The sequence below is a fragment of the Aplidium turbinatum genome, chromosome 8 (genome assembly GCF_918807975.1).
Source record: "Aplidium turbinatum chromosome 8, kaAplTurb1.1, whole genome shotgun sequence".
Classification (NCBI taxonomy): domain Eukaryota; kingdom Metazoa; phylum Chordata; class Ascidiacea; order Aplousobranchia; family Polyclinidae; genus Aplidium; species Aplidium turbinatum.
Window position 1 is genome coordinate 10,176,335 of NC_137479.1, and position 22,383 is coordinate 10,198,717.

The 22,383-nt window shown below is 38.5% G+C and overlaps 1 protein-coding gene across 2 annotated transcripts; it reads left to right on the forward strand.

Moving 5' to 3' along the window:
• Positions 1-3,390: 3,390 nt before the first annotated feature.
• Positions 3,391-21,184, forward strand: LOC145775814 (nicotinamide riboside kinase 1-like). Of its 2 annotated transcripts, none has more exons than XM_082587188.1 (6): positions 3,391-3,502; positions 9,771-9,870; positions 10,060-10,111; positions 17,423-17,558; positions 17,780-17,851; positions 18,575-21,184. In XM_082587188.1, the coding sequence occupies exons 1-6, from the start codon at positions 3,459-3,461 to the stop codon at positions 18,774-18,776; spliced, it is 606 nt and encodes a 201-aa protein (XP_082443314.1). In that variant the 5' UTR covers positions 3,391-3,458; the 3' UTR covers positions 18,777-21,184. The 2 variants fall into 2 exon arrangements, with proteins under 2 accessions (XP_082443314.1, XP_082443313.1); XM_082587187.1 differs by having other exon boundaries at positions 3,436-3,568.
• Positions 21,185-22,383: the final 1,199 nt, after the last annotated feature.

A 22,383-nucleotide genomic window follows, 5' to 3' on the forward strand; every position in this document is an offset into this window, starting at 1 on the left:
AAAGAACACCTAAGTGTTAGGGTTTGAGCCTGGTTTTGTCTGCGGTGGCCGACCCTTGTCTGAGCCCGGAACAGTCGGTTATTAGCGCAACCATTGTATATAGCGTCATTTAGCGTGTACCTATGGTACCAATTTCATGTATCGTCGTGTTTATTCTTATTGCTGTTCATTCTTTGCATGCCCTTTGTATTTGCGTATTAACTTAAACGTGAGTGATTCAAACAATTTGTGTATCATGTGTTTTTATTCATTGGCTCACAATTGTCGTCATTTCTTTTTAGTTATGCCATGTCAGACTGTCATAACTAGGGGCCGCTATGTTCCCGACAATTTTCACCAAATCAAACGTCATATAAAAACCGTTCAAGTCTACTGAATATTACGTCATGGAAATTCCTAAAGCATGTGCCAAAATTGCACCATCGTTCATAAGACCTGTTTGGACCTGTTTGGGCCTGTTTAAACAGGAAATATTACATCAGCTTAAACACCTGTTGGAATGACTTCATAATTGTCTTTCATTTATTGCGTCACAGTTACTTTCTACGTGAATTTGAGATATTGATATCTATTCTGGTCATTCGTAAAATGATTGTTTGAAAGTTGGCCGCACATTTAACTGTTGGCTTAGTGCTTGCTAGCTGGACAAAAGTTCCGTCTTTTATCCAAGTAATCTGTTCTGTAGTGACAGTTTTCAGTGGTGTACGCGTTGCACCCCCTCGTTTTCGGTAGCCGTGGGCTAATTTTTACAGAAATACACTTTTTGAAAAGAAGTTCAAGTGTGTGTTTCTTCGGTCATTATATGCAGACGAAAGGATCCGGGAACTTTAAGTTACAATTTTCCCACGAAGAAATTATGGTTTACCGCTGTGACCACGTATTTAAAAATAAATAGAGATTTTAACGTTTATAGACGCCTTCAATTAGGCGTCTATAAAAATATTTTTCGGAATTTTATTTTTGAATTGTTTTCAGAATTAAATTTCCTTTCCAGGGATGGCAAGCTCGTGGTGGGGCAGACGAAGGAAACGCGAGCAGAATGGTTTAAAAATGGGGTAAATGTCTTAAGTATTTAAAAATAAATAGAGATTTTAACGTTTATAGACGCCTTCAATTAGGCGTCTATAAAAATATTTTCCCGAAATATTTTTCGGAATTTTATTTTTGAATCGTGTTTGGAATTAAATTTTCTTTTCAGGGATGGCAAGGTCGCGGTGGGGCAGACAAAGGAAACGCGAGCAGAATGGTTTAAAAATGGGGTAAGTGTCTTACGTATTTAAAAATAAATAGAGATTTTAACGTTTATAGACGCCTTCAATAAGGTTCGACTCTCGGGGTGTGCGCTTGAGCAACGCACGTTAAGGACTGCTCTCCATTCAGCGGCATCTAATGGATGGAATAGTTCCCCAGCAACAAGACTTCAACAATCGGAAACTTCACTCTGTCAATCTCGGTGACCGGGCCTGCGTCAGTGATTCAAAGCCTCTACAAGTATGCGAAACTGCCAAGATTAAGCTCTGCAAGAAGCTTTCCCAGTCCGAGGATAAAGATTCAAGCAATCAAGCAATCAATCAAGCGTCTATAAAAATATTTTCCCGAAATATTTTTCCGAATTTTATTTTTGAATCGTGTTCAGAATTAAATTTTCTTTCCAGGGGTGTCAATTTCGTGGTGGGGCAAACGAAGGAAACGCAAGCAGAATGGTTTAAAAATGGGGTAAATGTCTTACGTATTTGAAAATAAATAGATATTTTAACGTTTATAGACGCCATCAATTAGACGCCATCAAATATTTTTATAGACGCTTAATTGAAGGCGTCTATAAACGTTAAAATCTCTATTTATTTTCAAATACGTAAGACATTTACCCCATTTTTAAACCATTCTGCTCGCGTTTCCTTCGTCTGCCTCACCACGAAATTGACACCCCTGGAAAGGAAATTTAATTCTGAACACGACTCAAAAATAAAATTCGGAAAAATATTCCGGGAAAATATTTTTATAGACGCTTAATTGAAGGCGTCTATAAACGTTAAAATCTCTATTTATTTTTAAATACGTAAGACATTTACCCCATTTTTAAACCATTCTGTTTGTGTTTCCTTCGTCTGCCCCACCACGAAATTGACACCCCTGGAAAGGAAATTTAATTCTGAACACAATTCAAAAATAAAATTCCGAAAAATATTTCGGGAAAATATTTTTATAGACGCTTAATTGAAGGCGTCTATAAACGTTAAAATCTCTTTTTATTTTTAAATACGTAAGACATTTACCCCATTTTTAAACCATTCTGCTCGCGTTTCCTTCGTTTGCCCCACCACGAAATTAACACCCTATGGAAAGGAAATTTAATTTTGAACACGATTCAAAAATAAAATTCCGAAAAATATTTCGGGAAAATATTTTTATAGACGCTTAATTGAAGGCGTCTATAAACGTTAAAATCTCTATTTATTTTTAAATTCGTAAGACATTTCCCCCATTTTTAAACCATTCTGCTTGCGTTTCTTTTGTCTGCCCCACCACGAAATTGACACTCCTGGAAAGGAAATTTAATTCTGAACACGATTCAAAAATAAAATTCCGAAAAATATTCCGGGAAAATATTTGTATAGACGCTTAATTGAAGGCGTCTATAAACGTTAAAATCTCTATTTATTTTTAAATACTTAAGATATTTCCCCCATTTTTAAACCATTCTGCTCGCGTTTCCTTCGTTTGTCCCACCACGAAATTGACACCCCTGGAAATGAAATTTAATTCTGAACACGATTCAAAAATAAAATTCCAAAAAATATTTCGGGAAAGTATTTTTATAGTCGTTTTTGTGATGCTTACTTTTCTTGCCAATCATATTTAGCAGTCCTAATAGATACGATTTTATGTCTAACTTTTCGCAATTGCAGTTGCTTTATCTTTGACAAGTCGAGTTTTTTATTTAAATTTCTGTGTTCACTGTTCATTTGGCTATGGAAAAAATATAACATTTGCTTTGATGTGGTAAGGAAAAGTGATTTTATCAGCTTCCGAATGTTGCTGCTTTCATCGCATTGTTTACCGCGCAATTATTTACGGATCATTTTTTTAGGCAGATCGCGCAAAATTATTCTGCCAGAATGATGGTGGTAGAAGAAACGCTAAAATATTTGAGAAACTTTTCGTGAAAACTTTTGTGGGAGTGCTACAGCACCACAGCACACACTAGTGAGCCGCCCCTGTCTACACTGTAATGTAAACAACGATCATGCTGCTAAAAGCAAAACTCAATCTATTAAATTATATTCTTAGATGTCAACTTTTATATTCATTGCTTTGTGGTTGCCGATACATCATTATGTTATCTGCTCACATTGTATTTCAAATAATAGCTTTCGCTTGTTTTTGAAAGCAAAATTGTGTTAAAAGTGAATTTGTAATTTTCAGAATGCATTATTGTTGAAAGAGTGCATGCAAGAATGAACAACTTTACACAAAGACCTCTTGTTGTTGGCATTAGCGGGTATGGTGAGCTAGAGATGACATTATTAAAGATACAGCTTAACTTGCATCAATGCATCATGAAAATGTTGGTAAAAGTTTACAAGAATTTGTGGTTCATTCAAGGCAGTGGCTATTTGACCGGCGCCGGTCTTTGAATCTGTATTTGACCGGTCATGACGTCACTTTATAGGTATTTTTTTCTTTTTCAAAGCAAAAGACGAGAAGACTAGAAGAGTGCCTATACAGGCCTCGAAATTCGTTTTTGTTGACGGCTGACAAACGTGTCCGGTCTGAGCAGCTATCTCGGCGGACAATTTAAGTCTCACGGCGGACACACCAGTTTTAGCATCGATCGTCATGCTTAATCACTTGATAATTCATTATTTGTCAGTCAGTCAGTCAGTTCATTTATTTGTCACAAACACAAACATGAAAAGAATACAAAGTATACAATAATTGGTTGTGTGTCATATGACGAGGAGACTGCGAAAAGACCAAACGGTCATCTAGTCAGCAGCCACCTCAAGCTAGGTGATGTAGGCCTAAATAACATATACGTATACAGTAAATACACAAACACATATACAAAAAATCAAGCATTTGGTGATACAGATACACATGTTTTCATTATGCAAAAAAGAAAAAAAAAAAAAAAAGCAAACAAACTAAGCAGGTTTACCATGCTGCTGAATGAATTAATTGTGAGTGGAGTTTAAGAGATATTAATCGACAATTTTAATCAGTAAAAAAAGATAAAAAGCAACATATATATATATACCAAAGAGATGAGCAAATAGAATAGAATAATGTAATTATATAGACAAAACAGTTATTATTCAACAGTGTCGTTTAAATCAAGAAGGTAGTTTTTAAAGTTTCTTTTAAAAGAAGTTGGAGAAAGACTTTTGAGATCACCTGGGACCTCATGCCACACTTTAGGACCCCTTATTAACATCTGCCTTTTACCTAATTCAGTACTCACCCTTGAAACAAAGAAAATTATGTAGAATATAATATTTGAGAGCTATAGCTACGGTTTAGAAGGCTTTTTAAAATTTCAGCGAAGGCTTTCATCAGACCAATGAGGTGCGCTTGAAGAGTCCAAGCGCGGTGTAGCTGCTTAATACGCCGCATAACTGATTAACTTCCACCGAACGAGGTCGTGTGGATTTTTGCGTCACAATGCTCTGGGCACGAGTCGGAAAACTTATACGCTAACGCTACTATTTTCTGCTGTGCAAAGTTTCACTAGGCATTTTTCTTTAGGTTTATTTTTGCGTGGTATGTGAGCGAAAGTGAATTTTCTATGGGCCTTTTCTTTCTTACTGTAATACCAAAACTTGATAAATTTTTCTTCAACTTGCTGTAATAGCCTACTCGACTCATATAATCTAATTTGTAACCAACCTTGCCTTATCAATATTACGGAGATCAAAGGCAGACATTTTGACGTAAGACTTGAACTTGTGCGTACTCTCATCGATTCTTAGCGAAGAATTCATCTTTGTTACGCTGATTCGATATCATCAATCGTTGAAGCAACGTAAAAATTGAAAGATTTTCAGCTTGAATGAAAGCTAAGGGATACAGTATTCACATTTTCCAGATGCACGCTAGAACGCACGGGAAATTATATTCTCACAACAATTGTTTATGCTATGCAATGACGATTTGTATCGCTAGTTTCTGTGTTATTTCTTGGCGGACAAATATGACCGATCTAGAGGGTACTTCACGCTGACATCATATGCTGTGACGGCGGACATGTCCGCCGTGAATTTCGAGGCCTGCTATATAAATTCTAAATTTGGCAGTTATGTTCAACTGATTCGGTGGCACGTAGGATAAGTCGGGTGCAACCTAGTTCGTACCTTGAACCATTCGTACAGTCAGTTCGTACCCTGAAAAGATCAAGAAAAAAAAAAAATAAAAGCTGAAGTCGCTGATCGCAGTTTAATAGCACAAAGCCGAAGTCGCTGATCGGAGTTTCTGCGGTTAGCGAAAACTGCGGAAAATGTTTGCGGAAACTGCTATCAGCAAGGGTTAGAGCATAGATTACTCTATGGTTAGAGTTAGCGGAAACTGCGGAAAAATGTTTGCGAAAACTGCGATCAGCAAGGGTTATAGCATAGATTACTCTATGGTTAGGGTAAAGGTTAGCGGAAACTGCGGAAAAATGTTTGCGGAAACTGCGATCAGCGAGGGTTAGGGTTAGAGGATGCAACCTAGTTCGTACCCTGAACAGTTCGGACCCTCAGTTCGTACCCTAAAAAGATCGAAAGAAAAACTTAAAAAAATCGGAAGTCGCTGATCGCAGTTTCCGCAAACATTTTAAAATTTTCCCCCTGAAAAGATCGAGAGAAAGATAGCACAAAGCCGAAGTCGCTGATCGCAGTTTCCGCTAACCTTAACCATAGGCTAATCTATGCTCTAACCCTAACCCTCGCTGATCGCAGTTTCCGCAAACATTTTCCGTAGATTCCGCTAACCGCAGTTTCCGCTAACCTTTACCCTAACTCTAACCATAGATTAATTTATGCTCTAACCCTAACTCTCGCTGATCGCAGTTTCCGAAAACCTTTTTCCGCAGTTTCCGCTAACCTTTACCCTAACCCTAACTATAGAGCAATCTATGCTCTAACCCTAACCCTCGCTTATCGCAGTTTCCGCAAACATTTTTCCGCAGTTTCCGCTAACCTTTACCCTAACTATAGAGCAATCTATGCTCTAACCCTAACCCTCGTTGATCGCAGTTTCCGCAAACATTTTTCAGCAGTTTTGCTAACCGCAGTTTCGGCTAACCCTAACTCTAATCATCGAGTAATCTATGCTCTGCTCTAACCCTCGCTGATCGCAGTTTCCGCAAATATTTTTCCGCAGTTCCGCGGTTTCCGCTAACCCTAACCCTCGAGTTTGTTTGCGGAAACTCCGATCAGCGACTTCGGCTTTGTGCTATTAAACTGCGATCAGCGACTTCGGCTTTTTTTAATTTTTTGTCTCGATCTTTTCAGGGTACGAACTGAGGGTCCGAACTGTTCAGGGTACGAACTAGGTTGCACCCAGGGTTAGACCATAGATTTCTCTATGGTTAGAATTAGGATAAGGGTTAACGGAAACCGCGGAAAAAATTTTGCGGAAACTGCGATCAGCGAGGATTAGAGCATAGATTACTCTATGGTTAGAGTTAGCGGAAACTGCGGAAAAATGTTTGCGGAAACTGCGATCAGCGAGGGTTAGGGTTTCCTGGAGCCTAGAAGTTAATAGGATTCGGTATTCTGGATTCGATTTAGTATTCCGGAATAATTCTGGAATAGTAAATTATTCTGAATTGCCCATCCCTATGCAGCAGCCTAACGATTGAGTCAATTCGGGTCAAAATTTAGTTAAAAATGAAAGAACGCTTCCGCGTAGTATCGAACTCATTCCCTCTGGAGCACCAGCCGGAGACTTATCCTACGCGCCACCGAATCAGTTGAACATAACTGCCGAATTTAGAACTTATATAGGCACTCTTCTCGTCTAGAGATGTACCGATATATCGGTATCGGTGATATCGGCCATTTTTTGAGTATCGGTATCGGCATCGGTATCGGCAAAATTTGGCCGATACTGTGGCCGATACTAAACATGTAAAAAAAGGCGTTTGCTGCGGATTTTTGCAGAAGCAAAGATATTACATAGATTTTTTAAAGTAGTAACTAACACCACATTGATATAGAAAAATAACAACCTGTTCAAATTTTTGATACCTCACACTCCCATGACTTCATGTGCGTACCTCTTGGCATTGTTTGCTTACAGTGATTCTTTCACTCAAACAAAACGTTTTGTTTCAGCAGTTTTGCGTTGTTCGATTCTTAAGTTGTGAAGGAGACTCAATTTCTCCAATATTTATCATTTGTGTTTCTTTTTTACTCTCAGCAGAGGATAAAACCAGGCCAAGACTACCCAGGTAGCAAAAATGTATACTTTTGCATCGTTTTTACGATGCTAAACGTTTAAAAAACCATGTAACTTGGTTGTTTTTAGTAAGCTGGTTTTATCAGTTTGTGATTTAATATCCACATTTCGTTGTAATAAACTCACCACGCTTAAACAATGTCATGGCAGAGTAAGTAGGCTTAAAATGATAGCAATGGGACTACCAATCCTCACTAAACTAATCAATAAATGGTCTTGTTGCGCCTAAGATGACAACCTCATTGTGAAGAAAGGAGCGTTCTTCCCGGCTATCAGCACAAGGCTGAGCACTCACTAGTACAGCGAGCTGTTGCGATTCGCTAACCATAACGGTGTAGCTTCCACGCTAGCCATTTAGACCATTAAATCAACTATATGTTTCTCGGCAGCCGTTTTGTAGCAAGAATTGACATCGACAAGAATTGAAATGGCTAGTGTACGCCCGGACAGCAGAATAACTAAGTGTTGTGATTTAATTTAGGGTGCTTTAAACAGAACATTTTTGCACGTAAAGCATTAAATTACCACTTTGGGCCCATAATTTGCTTGCAAAGCACTCGCTTACCTTTCTGGGCCCCCAGGACTAAAGAATAACAACTTTAATGCTTGAAATCAGTCGTTTAGAATGGTTTTAGCCAAACATTTTTGCGCGTAAATTATAAAACCAAAATTTCGGGCCCTCCCAACAAACACAGGCTTGGGCCGTCAAGGGTACGCCGTACCCTCCGTATCCCCTCTCATAGGCCTTGGTCATTTTAGGCGCAACAAGACCATTTTGATTAGTTTAGTGAGGATTCGTAGTTTCATTGCTTTCATTTTGAGCATACTTATTCTGCCATGACATTGTTTAAGCTTGGTGAGTTTATTACAACGAAAGGTGGAAATTTAATCACAAACTGATAGAACCAGCTTACTAAAAACAACCAAGTTACACGGGTTTTTTAAACGTTTAGCAACGTAAAAACGATGCAAAAGTATACATTTTTGCTACCTGGGTAGTCTTGGCCTGGTAAAAGCTTTTCAACCGAACGACAAGCGCCATTAGGTTGCACATTACTTGTCGAATAGTTTTTGTACGACTACACAAATCACTTGGTTTACATTTTACATCTTATTATCAATTATGATAGCCTATTTGGAGAGTTTGCGCAAACACTTTATTAATTTTTCAGAAACCCCAATTATGATGTAATGTTTCTTCCCTTATACCCCAGTCCTCAATTATGGTGGCCTTTCATTACTAAAACCTACTATTATGACACAACAATGCAGTTGAGATTGGATTCTTGAATCTTTAATAAGTTATGCCAATTGAAAGCTTTTTTCAATAGTTTTATGCAAATAAGGTAAAACTTAGCATTTGATATGATTCCTTGCAAATACCAAAATTGCTTCTTTTTGTAACACCAAAGTATCGGCCAAAATATCGGTATCAGTATCGGTATCGGCCTAAAAAAGTGATATCGGTATCGGGATCGGTATCGGCCAAAATATTGGTATCGGTACATCTCTATTCTCGTCTTTTGCTTTGAAAAAGAAAAAAATGCCTATATAGTGGCGTCATGACCGGTCAAATAGTGTTTCAGATTCAAAGACCGGCGCCGGTCAAATAGCCACTGCCTTTATTTAAACTAACATTTAATTATTGCTGAGTACTGTACATTCTCTTGCCTATTAGGATTTTATTATAAAAATTTCGAGAAATAGTACACCATGTATCTGCTATGTAAGTTTACAATGACTAAACTAGCCTTCAAATCTTGATTATTTTTGCTTCAAAAACTGTAGCAGTTGTAGCTGTTTGTATTTCTTCCATCACAGCAAAAACAATACATACCGTATAGATAACGGTCCAGAAAAGGGTAGAAACGACAAAACACGACTTTAATTACCGATTTTAGACTGATATATATAAGTTACTAAAATAAAAAAATTAGCACAGTCCTTATACACAGGTTGTATTTATCAGATTTTATGGTACCGGTATTGGGAACACAACTTAAATAACTTCCTTATTATATACAGATAAATGATTGAATGAGGCTGTTCACCAGGAATAATAACATAATATACATAGTACTTCAATAATTTTTGTTTGGAGGTTGGATTTTATTTTGCATGTTTGGTTGAATTACTGCAACATGGTCCTTTGCTTTGCCGTGCTAGACAGGTAGTCACTACCTGATCTAGCCTCCTGAAGAAGTCAGTCGTGTCTGATTGACAAAAACGTCAGAATAAAAGCAGATTATTGCCTTTTACATCTTGTGATAGTTCAGCTTAGTTTGCACCAGAAGAACGCGTCGTATCATGTTATTTTCCTCATACAGGGTTACTTGTGGAGGCAAATCAACTACAGCTAATAGATTGAAACAAATACTTGATGGCCATTGTTCTTGTCATATCATTGGTCAAGATGATTACTACAAGGTAGGCTGCAGAGTGCAGATAGAAATTAGTTCAGTTTGATTGGTACTTTTTCATTATTGGATACTAATTTTATTTGCTTGATAAGTTTACACTCTTTTTTCTTAGTTGTTCTCTTGCTATAAGTTGCTAATGTGAGTTGTGTTAGTGCAAATAATATTTTAATGTAAAAAATGCATTATTAAATTGCAGGATGAAGATCAGATCTCAGTTGATCCAAAGACAGGATTACTGGAGTGGGATGGTTAGATTGTGGTTTGTATTTGTATAGTAACTTAAATTGTAGATTTATCACATCATCCCAGTTATTTTATTGTTATATTGGTATTGACGTTTCCATAAAAAACAAAGCGTTTTGCTTTTTAAATCTATCTATATTATACAAGTGACTAGCCTACTGTTTTATGATACTGGGCTTCTCCATTAGAGTCTTGTGTACTACCAAAGACCTTGTAAAGCAACCCTGTGTAGTGAAACCATCCACAATTCCTCTATTAAAGAAGTTTATTACGCTAAAATGCAGCTAGGTTGTTCTAAAGACAGAAACTGCACCAGGCCCGTAACTAGGAGGGGCGCAGGGGGGGCGAAGCCCCCCCTACAAAAATGTTGGCACCCCCTGGAAAAAATGATGTTAATTAGCTCTGTTTGCTGACTTTTCAGTTTTATACTCGATTTTCTTGTGTTGTTTAATGGTAAACATTGTGTGTTTAATGGTGTGGTCGAATGTTGTGTTAGACAGACTCGAGATTTAATGTTGGTTAGATCCAGAGTACACCAGTTTCCAACTGAGCAAAGCAGTGTGATAGCCGATCAGTCTCCAGAATACTGTGCAGAAAGTTGACTGCCAAATACACGCCTTACTGATTTGTGATTTCCTGGTGATGGAAGAGTTAGCCTAACCTACTAGTTGCTGTATAAATGGAAGAGGAAAGGGATCTGAGAAAGTTACTGATGTATGCTGTGATAGACGACATTGTTTTGGAGATGAAACTCAGATTTGCTGACAATTTATGGTTTTACACATCTGTTCGTGCCCTTTCAAGAAAAAATAAAAAACTTCTTGGACCGTGAATCTCTCATTCCATTAGGCCTATATACGCAACTGAAGATAGATATTCCATCAGAGGCGGAATTGCAAGTCGGAAAACAGTTCCTCCATGACCGTGTGGAAGTTGCAAAATTCCAATGTATTAGCCTACTGAAAGAACTGTACAATCAACGACTGGCATTCCCGAATGTATATAAACTTGCTGCTACTTTGGCATCATTTGGGTTCAGTTGTGCTGTTTGTGAGAGTGGCTTGTCGGTCTTATCTCAGATAGACAAGCCTACACGCAGGTCTATGTTCCAGACGAGACAGGCGAACTTGGTCCGCTTGGGGTTTGTAAAAGAAATGACAGAGAAAATAGACCTGGACGTTTTTGTTAACAGACTCAGTGAAGTCCACCAACGCCTTCTGTTAAGGTAGGACCTAACCTGTCTATGGCGAGGATATATTTCACTGATGGTGTGAAATACATTCTCAATATTATCCTTAAAAGATTGATCTTGAAGAGATGATTGTTGATTCTGCACTAGAGAAAAAGAGGTGCAATGTAGGTTACACATTTTACAATTATTTACAAAACGATGAGTGACAGGTGCAGCGGCTGCAGCCCTATTTGATCATAGTTGAACGTCTATTTTCTATGTATATTTTGTATGATTTATACACCGCATTAGAGGAAAATGCAAATAAACTAAAACGAACTCGAAGTTCATGAAAGGATTAACTAACAAAAGAGTCAACTACAAAAGCATAAATTTTTATTTCACTGCAGTTTCTATGCCTATTTTTCGGAATGGCCCGTTTCGGTGAGTCCGATTCGGTGAGTCCGATTCGGTGAGTCTGATTCGGTGAGTCCGATCCCTTAACGGGGGATTTTTTCAATTTTTTTTTTAAATTATCGGGTACCATGGCTTAATTATCATTGCCGTTTTAGGGTTAGGGGTTTGGAGTTAGGGTTAGGGGTTAGAGGTTAGGAACTCACCGAATCAGACTCACCGAATCGGACTCACCGAATCGGACTCACCGAATAGTAGCAGACCCCCTATTTTTAACCATTTTATCGCTAGTTGATGGTCGGATCCGGATCGGATGTTTTAAAAATGATTTTGTTTCTCAATTTCTATGCTGTCGTCATTATAACTGCTTAAGCTACAGTATGTAATTGACTCTATAATGCCAGTTTACGCTGCTGTTTCTATGATAATCTATGCTAATGTAAACGCTGTAGTACGATTAATGTTTTTGTGTAGATATACTACATTGTGTACAAACGTCGTTTTCGTACATGATACGGAAGGTAAAAGTTGGGCCCCCTCTGGAATACTTTTTGCACCCCCTGGTGCTCCAAGCTAGTTACGGGCCTGAACTGCACCAGTAAAAACGACAAAGGAACTTAAGGCAACGTAACGAAGCAATCAGCAACAACGTAAATTACAATACAACTTAAAGCAATAACATGTCGTTCACCCCTTCCATAGATTATCAATAGGGATCAACATAAAATCAATGGCGCTAATACATTAAATATATACATTTAGTTAAGTTACAAATCTGTTTGGCGCTCGCCTTGAACGTGATGAGCGCCGAGCATGGGGCGCTCGCTGGAATCAGTCAGTATATGAATTTCCGATGACAGGGCAGGTGTATCTTCATTGACAGGTTCATTATTAGTTGTTATTTGTTCGGGAAATTCCACAGGTGGATTGTTTATCCCTTTGTTTGGACTTCCGGGATCCGGCAAACTAAGAGTCGACTCGTCAAGGCCACCACGAGCAGTTGGAGCGATGTCACAAACATACGCGCATGGGGCGGCGCCCCCCGTAACTTTACGGTTGAGGGGCAACAAAAATGGTTATTAAAAGTGGTGTTTCAAAGATAAAATACTTTGCGAAAGAGATTTAGACCATTTAAACGGACTTCATCGTCAGTTGTCATCTCCGCCTGCGGCAGATTGCGCATCAACATGGCTTGTTTGCTTCCAAGAGTGGCGATTTTGAGCCAACTCGTCCAGTGTCGTCAAGTTGAGTCCGGTCCATGATTGAATGTTGTCTTGCCATCGTTTTGGTTGTCTGCCACGTTTTCTTTTTCCTTCTACTTTGCCTTCTGTGCAAACTTTGCTGATTCCAAATTGTGATCTTTTAGTGTGGCCGAACAGTTTTAAAACTTTTGATTTTATTATTGCTGCAATTGGATGTAGTTTTATCATAGAACTTAGAAGATCTTCTATTTTCGTGTGATCAAGTAACCTTTTGGACTTAGAGTGCCAAAAGCGAAAAACAGCCTACGTTGCTCTTGCTCGCAAAACAGCAGCTGATTGCTGGAACGTGAATTACTACTGAGATGCGCACGGGGCACGCACGCTCACAGCTACACACAGCTTATCTTCCTGCGCGTGAGGAGCAACTTCAAAGTCAAAACGCGTGGTAGCGAAAAAGCGAATGCGAGGTTGAATGTTTATTCTCATTTCACGAGTTATCCAAACGTCCGTTAGATTTTTTGTGACTTCAAACATGAAATCGATTTTAGCAAACTTTATCGAGTTGAAACTTTCGAGTTCGAGACGCTGAAAATTAAAAAATCGCTCGTGTGGCGTCACGTTTGTTGCAGTACATAATAAAGAGCGCATAGAATGTAAAACATCAGGTATAACACACTCCCATTTAGAAATAGGAAGATCTCGAGTTTTCAAAGCAAGTTTTACAGAGATCCAAATTACGTCGTTGTATCTTTCGCACTGGCCATTAGCCCGTGGATTGTATATAGAGGTTCTGCTGGTAGGAATACGCAAACTGTACATATGTAAGACACAAAATCCTTAGACATAAACGATGCACTTCTATCCGAATGCACATAACCACATTTACCAAACATCACAAAAAGACTAGACATGCACAAGATTACAGTTTCAGTGTCTACTTTACTACAAGGAAAGGCGAAAGGAAATCGGTAGTACTCATCTACTACAGTCAGAATATATTTGTTATTCGTAGCAGAAGGTAAAGGTCTTTTGAAATCGATGCTTAAGCGCTCCATAGGTTGCGTAGCTTTTATCAATGGAATTTCAATTGGCTTGTAGAACTTAGGTTTCAACTCAGCACAAATTTTACAAGAGGATGTCATCAATAGAATAAGGCAAATTCTTTGTTTTAACATAATGATACATGCGAGTTACTCCAGGGTGGCATAAGGCCGCATGAATTTCATACAACGAATTGTCCATCATAGTTGCACAATACATTCTAGATAAAGTGTCGGGAGCAGTATTATACTTCCCTGCTCGATAAACGATTTCACAATCGTACTGTGATAGTTCCAGTCGCCATCTCAAATTTTTTGCGTTTTTTACCTTGCCATGGTTGTTGCTGTTGTACAATGTACATGAATGCCACCGATTTTTGATCTGTGACAAGTTTGAATCGGCGTCCCGCTAGAAAATGATTCCATTTTCGAATGGCTTCGATAATTGCCGTCGCTTCTTTCTCTATGCTTGAGTGAACTTTTTCACTTTTGTTGAGTGTCCTGGAAAAAAAAGCAACGGGTCGCTCGTTCTGATTTAAAGTGGCTGAAATGGCAATGTCAGATGTGTCAGTTTCTACTGTAAATGAAATTTCTTCATCTATCACCCCAAGCGTAACTTGGGCCGACTCAGCTTTCAACGTCGCGAAAGAGTTTAGGGCTGCATCATTCAGAGGAAAGGTAGTGTTTCGAATTAGAGGCTGAATCTTATCAGAATAACGCGAAATCCATTGCGCATAATACGCAAATAAACCGACAATCCTCTGCTGTTGTTTACTACTTTTTGGAGGCGGGATTTTTAGTAGAGATTCCACTCTTTCGAGGTTAGGACTTAAAGTACCTTTAGAGATTCTATATCCAAGCAAGTCGATTGTATCTGCCGAATAAGTACTTTTTGCTTCATTGAAAGTTAGATTGCTTTCTCGAGCTACTGCAAGAAATTTTGATCTTGCTCTTGGGTTTTCCCGCAAATGGTAATATTGTCAAGATAAGCGTACGTACCTTTGCACTCGTAGTCTTTGATAATGCTGTCCATTATCCGTTGAAAACCAGGGTACTGCATTCGTTAGACCAAACGGCGTTCTCTTCCATTGGCTTCGAAAGCAGTGTAATTTCGATCTTGCAGAGGAATTTCTACCTGGTGGTACGCACTTTTTAAATCTAGCGTTGTATAGATGCTGTTCCTAGCGACATTGTTCACTACGTCTGACATAAGAGGTAAAGGATACGCGTCCAAACAAGTGAATTTATTTATGGTTTGGCTAAAATCGATGACCATACGCTTTTTGTGATTTTCTTGAGTGACCACAAGAGGTTGTGCTCGCCATGGCGAACGACTCGGCTCAATTAAACCTTCCTTATAAAGTCGCTGCACCTCTGAAGAGATAAAACTTCTATCGGCTTGAGAATACTTTCTAGGCTTTGTAGCAATCGGATGGCACTCCTTCCTTAAGTGTTTGAAAAGCTGTATTGAAGTTGACGTTTTAATAGCTTCTAATGCTCCGATCTGTAACGTTGGCATAGGGCCTCCAAATTGAATATTCACGCTTTTGTGCTGTTTCATAAAAGTTTGTCCGATAATTAGGTCGGTGAGCAAATTTTTCAAAACAGTGACTCCTACATTATCATACTCTTGTCCAAAAAGCGCAACTTTTACGTTACAGATTCCTAAAGTTTGCGATGAACATCCTTTCACGGCTAAACCAATGCGGTATTCACTTTCTTCAAGATTTAGTTTTAGACGCTTTCTTAAACGGTCGCTCATGTGATAAAGGGTAGAGCCAGTGTCAATGAGAGCATTGGCTTGAACTCCGTTAACTGTAACAGGGACGTTGACCTTTGCGTGGGTGTCGAAAGATTCGGTTGTCATATTCATAATGACATCTCGTGGAGTAGAAGCAGATGAATAAATAGGTTTTCGATTTACCCTGGAAAGACGACAAACTTTTGAGAAATGACCTTTTTTAGAACATTTGAAACAAATAACTTCACGAGCAGGACAATATCTTCTACTAGGTCGCCTATTTCCGCAATAGTTACACTTTTCAACCAACGCGGCGCTAACATCTGAGCTTTCTTCCTTATCTGAAGAATCTTCAATTTTAAAGGTAGGACATGTTTCGAAAGCTGTTGCGCCACAATCAAGTGAAGACGGAGTCTGGCTCGCAGTCATTTCGAAACGATTGCAAAACGTTTGGGCATCATCTAAGGATCGAGCTTTATCAAAAGTTTATTTATGTTATATGATAACTTTATCAAAGTAGCCTAATTTTGTCCTCTAGCAAGCGTTGTTTAATGTGATTTGACGAAATCCCAGCGATCGAGTCACCTATAGCTTCCTCTTTATGCGCGGTACTACGACAGTTTATCGAACGACAGTTTATCGAACGACAGTTTATCAAACGACAGTTTATCGAACGACTATTCATCGAAACGACAGTTTATCGAACGACAATTAATCGAAAACCTAACCTAAAACCTACCCCCAACCCTACCCCTAACCCAATCCATAACCCCCAACACCTAACCCTACCCCTTAACCCCCAACTCCTAACCCTCAACCCCTAGCCCCTTCGATGAATTGTCGTTCGATGAACTGTCTTTCGATAAACTGTCGTTCGATAAACTGTTGTTTCGATAAACTGTCGTTTCGATGAATTGTCGTTCGATGAACTGTCTTTCGATAAACTGTCGTTCGATAAATTGTCCTTCGATAAATTGTCGCGTCACGTTATGCGCAACTGCCGATACCGCCCGAAAGTCACAGGAGAGGCTCAATCGCTTTAAGGTCTGCATGTACTCGTCTAGTGATTCATCTGACTTCTGCTTCCTAGTTTTTAAAACAAATCAAGAAAACATGGGGTGAGAAACCTTTTCAAAAAGGCGCTTCAGCTGTTTGATAGTTTTATGATAATTTGTTGTCTCACACACCAGTTCATATATTGAAGCGTCGATATGATTTATAAGCAAATTCAACTTGTCTTCAGCTGCAACTTCGAGCTTTTCTACGTAAATTGTAAAAGACTTGTACCAATGCACCCATTGTCGTTTAGCGTCTTTACTTTGCGGGTCCGCAGCTAAGAGTCTAGGGCGCAAGTCTTTTAGATCCATACTTTATTGGCAGAATAAAATGTTGTGAAACCATCCACAATTCCTCTATTAAAGAAGTTTATTACGCTAAAATGCAGCTAGGTTGTTCTAAAGACAGAAACTGCACCAGTAAAAACGACAAAGGAACTTAAGGCAACGTAACAAAGCAATCAGCAACAACGTAAATTACAATGCAACTTAAAGCAATAACATGTCACCCTGAATATTATTATTTTTAGTTCATTTACTAGATGGATAGGGTAAGTTTTAAATGAGAGATGGTGACATGACATAAAAGCTTTGTTGATCAACTTATATAATTTTTCATATATGAATCAGTGCAATATATTGGTTTATTAGAGTCAATGACCATATTATATTTAGCCAAAAGGTTGTGTTTAGTTATGGAGGCATTTCACATGGACAAGTTAAGCAATGATGTTGATTCCCTTCTTGCCCAACTTGCTGAACAATATGGCAAAGGAGAAGAGTTTCAAGCCATTGTCATTCTTGAAGGAATACTTCTTTTCACAAACCGGTAATTTTTATGCGTTCCAACAGAAATTTTACATCGTTTTTTCAGTATTTATGTCGTGCAAGCAGACAACTGAGAACCTCTTTTTAAATGATAGAAACTCATTGGGCACCAATAACTTTACTTTGTAATGTAACTTCGTTGTTTTAACCCTGAACCTTATTGCAACACATATTCTATACGACACATATTGAGATTTTATTTTCAGGTTAATAATGTTTCAGGTACATCAACAAGTTGTTTGATAAACGCTATTTCCTCACCTTGCCTTACGAAATCGCTCAAAAAAGAAGATTGTAAGTAATTCCCTGGGGTGCAATACTTCCATAGTGTGCTTGTGAAATTTATGTAAACGATAGACAATGGCAACATTCATACACATGCAATTTCAACGTGTAGGTGAAAATTTGACTGGAGGCCGATCTGTCGGTAAATCGTTGCTATTAAAAGTTGAAAGTTTGCGTAGTGGGTAATAAATATAGTCTTCGTGTAATGTGTATGTTTTGTGTGATTTTAATCTAGTTTTGTGCCATTGTTACCTTACAAATAATAGACTAGATTTTGGCACTTGTGCTGGAAATCCAAAAAGCGTAATGGGTCTTGTCGTCGAGATTGACAGACCAACGTTTCCGCTTGTCTTCCGTCAGTTGTTCCAACCACTAAGTACCGCTGAATAGAAAGCTGTTCTTGAAATGTGTTGCTCAAGAGCCAATCCCGAGAAAGAAATCAGCGTTGTCCGATGTTGTCGTTTTTGAAGTTGGGAGCTTATCTGGTTCAGCTACGTAGCTGGTCGGACAGCTGCATTCCTTACTTACAGTGAGACAATTACATGAATCAAGATAACTACAAGCGACTTAATAATATTGAAAGTTTGCGTTGTCCCTAAACTAAAAAGCCACGCGGCACTGCTATGCTACTGAAGACTAAACTAACCTTCCAACCAGGCTGTAACTGCAGTCATCTTAATAGCCTAGACAAATTGTGGCTGGGACACTGAGCATTAATTTCTATTTTGGCAGAATCCGAGTTTATGACCCACCTGATGTGCCAGGTCTGTTTGACTTCCACGTGTGGCCAAAATATACCGAGCAACGAGACTTCTTACGGGTTAGTGGCGAACCAATGGTTGAAATCGACGCCAGTCAAACCATGGACGACGTTTTCAATGCTATAAAGTCGGATCTTAAACAAACGTTTTGGTGGAAGGAAGATATTTTATAGATATTTTTAATTCGTCATTAAATACATTACGCGTATGCTTTCTCTTGGCCAGTTTAACAGCTGTTTGAAAAACTAAATCAACTTATTTTGAAATTCTTTAATTATTTCGTTTGTATCTGTGCCACTTGTCTGGATTACGGTTATGATTTCGTTATTGAAACTTTGATTTCTAATAATATAGCCTACCGTAGTAACTTATGGCTATAGCACTTCATTGAAATTACAAGTTTAATTTCCGGATCAAAAAATTGCTTGTCATTTTCAGCCTGTGCTAAGTAGTCCACTGCAGAGCGAAGGGCTTCCTCTTTACTTGCTTATCCAATCGATCGTGTGTTTTTGTATGTCAGTTGGTTGTTGCACATTCTTTGTTAATCTTGTCTCCATCTTATTTTTGGCTTTTCTCGTTTGCGTTTGTTTTCCCAGTGTATCTGAGTTGTTTATTTGTTAGTTCATCTGTTGTCCGGATATCTTGCTACATGAGTCGATAGTTACTATACAGTAATAAGTTAATAATCACGTATTTTTATTTGATTTCGAAGTCAATCAGCAGTTGTTTTGTCTCACCGCATTAAACCCATCACAATCCGTTCATGTGTTAGTCATATACAGTAGTGGCATGTTTTCTCAACATACTTTGCATTCATGTAGTTCTGGTTGACATGTGTCAACGCAAGACATGTAGTCTTATTCGTATTTTGCAAGAAAAACAGTTTAGTCCCAAAAAAGGTTGATTCTTAAGCATTACCGGTAATCCTTTTCTACCGTAAATAATATGTTATATGAAGAAAATGTCTAGTAAATTATCTATTCATAGCCGAGGGCTAGGCTTATCTTTAACTTTAGTGACCAAAAATAGGAAATACAGGTATCTTTGGTTCCCAGTCAACAAAATCCACACTTTTTTCTTTTCACTCGCATTCGCAACCTTGTTTCACAAACCTGGCAAATTCCGGGTGCGAAAATGTCCGTCCCGTTAGCTCAGTGGTTACGCACCCGGCTCAAAATCATGCGGCGCTGGTTCGACTCTGAGTGTGCGCTTGAGCAACGCATTTGAGGACTGCTCTCCATTCAGCGCTACCTAGCGAATGGAATAATTTCCCGGCAACAACACTTCAACAATCGGAAAACTTCACTCTGTCAATCTCGGTAACCGGCCCTGCCTCAAGAACCTCTACAAGTAGCCTATGCGAAACTACCAGGAGTAACCTATCAGGGTTTTGTCAGTCCGAGGATAAAGATTCAAAACCAACCAAAAAGTAACTTTAGCAGGTTACACATATTTAAAAATTGACGCAAACGTCAATTATCTGCCTGTAGCTTTGGCTTTCTTTTGTGTGTGTTTATTGTTTGTCCGATGCCTCTACACTTCATGTGATCTTTTAACCGCCGTATTATTTCCTCGTAATCATTTGTTCAGTTTGTGCTTTGCAGCATAGCCGTACGAGCCAGGGGGGGGGGGGGGGGGCAGCTTCCCCCCCTGTTGTTTCAAAACGTCGCGTATTCGGGCAAAATTTTGCAATTATTAGGGCAAAAATTGCTATATAAAAAGCTACAAAATTGCATGAATTAAGAAAAACTATAAAATAATATCATTACCTATCAAACTATGTAGCCTACAGCCTCTTATTTGCACGAGAAATGCCGCAAAATTTTCATTTGACACACCCGTATTGATATATTGTATTGCATGGTGATCAAACTGTAGTACGAAATGCATTTAACCAACTGCATCATGCCAATTTGGGCAACCAGCAAAATATGTCTAATACTTTTGTAAAACTGCCCAAATCAAAACGCAAAATTTGCTATATAGGCTAGCTAATTTTATTAATTTTCACAAATGCATCGTGTTGATTTGGACAGGTGAAAACATTAAATTATCTGATGAAACTGATTAAGTGATTAGTCTGTTTATGCAACTGCCCAAATTAGCGTGAGGCAGTTTCCCCAAAATGCACAAATTCATTAATTTTTCCCATTTACATAACTGTATCGCTTAGACTTGGGCAACAAAAAAATATGAAATTAACTGATCATAGTCTATTTATAAAACTGTTACTTTTTCACCGTTATAATGCACCGCATACATTATATTTGGGCAATTTTTATAAAAGCGTGCAGATTTGGGCAAATTTACGTTCTGCCCCCTCAAAATAATTTGGTCTCGTACGGCTATGCTTTGCAGTCCGGAGTGTCATTATAGTGCATAGTCGAATTTTAGTTATAATTCTCATTATAAACAATAAATACTAACTTATTCATAAGTTACTACATATTTGATATAATTCTCATTGTATTGTGTATTGCAGATTTAAAATAATTCCTGATAAGGACACAAGTAGGCCTACGTGTTGAAAACGTTTGAGTTTTGTTATAATTTGGTATGTAATAAATATGTTAAACCCGCTAAGTTACTTTTTTGTCTGATTTTAGTTGTGAAAGAACACTTGAACTAAGATGTGAAATGACCTTTAGCCTACGGGCCACCTGAGTGCGTGTAGGTTGCACAAACCATCTCCGATGTTTGTTGGTTGGTTTTGAATCTTTATCCTCGGACTGGTAAAGCCTTGGTAGGTTATTCCTGATAGTTTCGCATAACTTACTTGTAGAGGCTTTTGACGCAGGGCGGGTTACAGAGATTGACACAGAGAAGTTTTCCGGTTGTTGAAATGTTGTTGTTGGAGAATTATTCCATTCATTAGGTGCGGCTAGTGAAGAGCAGTCCTGAAATGCGCCTGAGTTTTGACTAGAAAAAGAAAGTTTTTGTCTTTTCACCCCAACAGGCATATTACCGTAGGCCAAGTTTATTGATTATTATCAATTCATGTATTATTTTGGACGCCAACTGCTCAAAATCACATTCATCTTAAGTGCTCAATACAAAGGATAACTTACCTTTACAGTATATCATCGCATCGTAGCCTACTTTTTAATCTTTGTTCTTTACAGTAGTATCAATTTGTCCTGTTTTTGTATGTTTTACACGGTTTTACATAATAATTATTGCAATTCGGTGGTGGTATTCACGTTTTCCCCCATTATTTCAGGAAAACTTTCGCATGTGCTGTAGCCTATTCTAGCAGTGGCGTATATTCAGGGTGTTCAAGGTGTGCACTGCACACCCCAAGAAATCCAGAAAAAAAGAAAATTTCCATCGGTTGTCGATGTTCTTTACTTTCATGATATTCTAATCTAACATCTTGCTGCATGCTGATTGCTTTCTTTTCAATTGCAAAACTCGTCCCCTTCTAATTTTAATACTCCAACGTTTGAGGTCATTGCCTTTAATGTTTTTCGGTCATTACCTTTAAGCTGGGTGTGCACTGACAGCTTGGCGAGTGCTATTTAAAATAAACAATTAAGAAAAGTGACGTCACAAGCAGGGCCGGATTTAGCTAATGGGGGGCCCGGGGCGCTTTTAGATCGGGGGGCCCCCGTGCAAAAAATTTTTTCAAGCCTACGGCGCGAAAAACCATCTCTACGTCTACAATAGTATCAGTCCAGTACTGCATAGCATTTTACATAAAACTTTAAAGGCCAAAAGGAAAAAAATAACACAAAATCACATTTTTTTTTCCACATAAGGGGGCCCTTCAAAAGTCGGGGG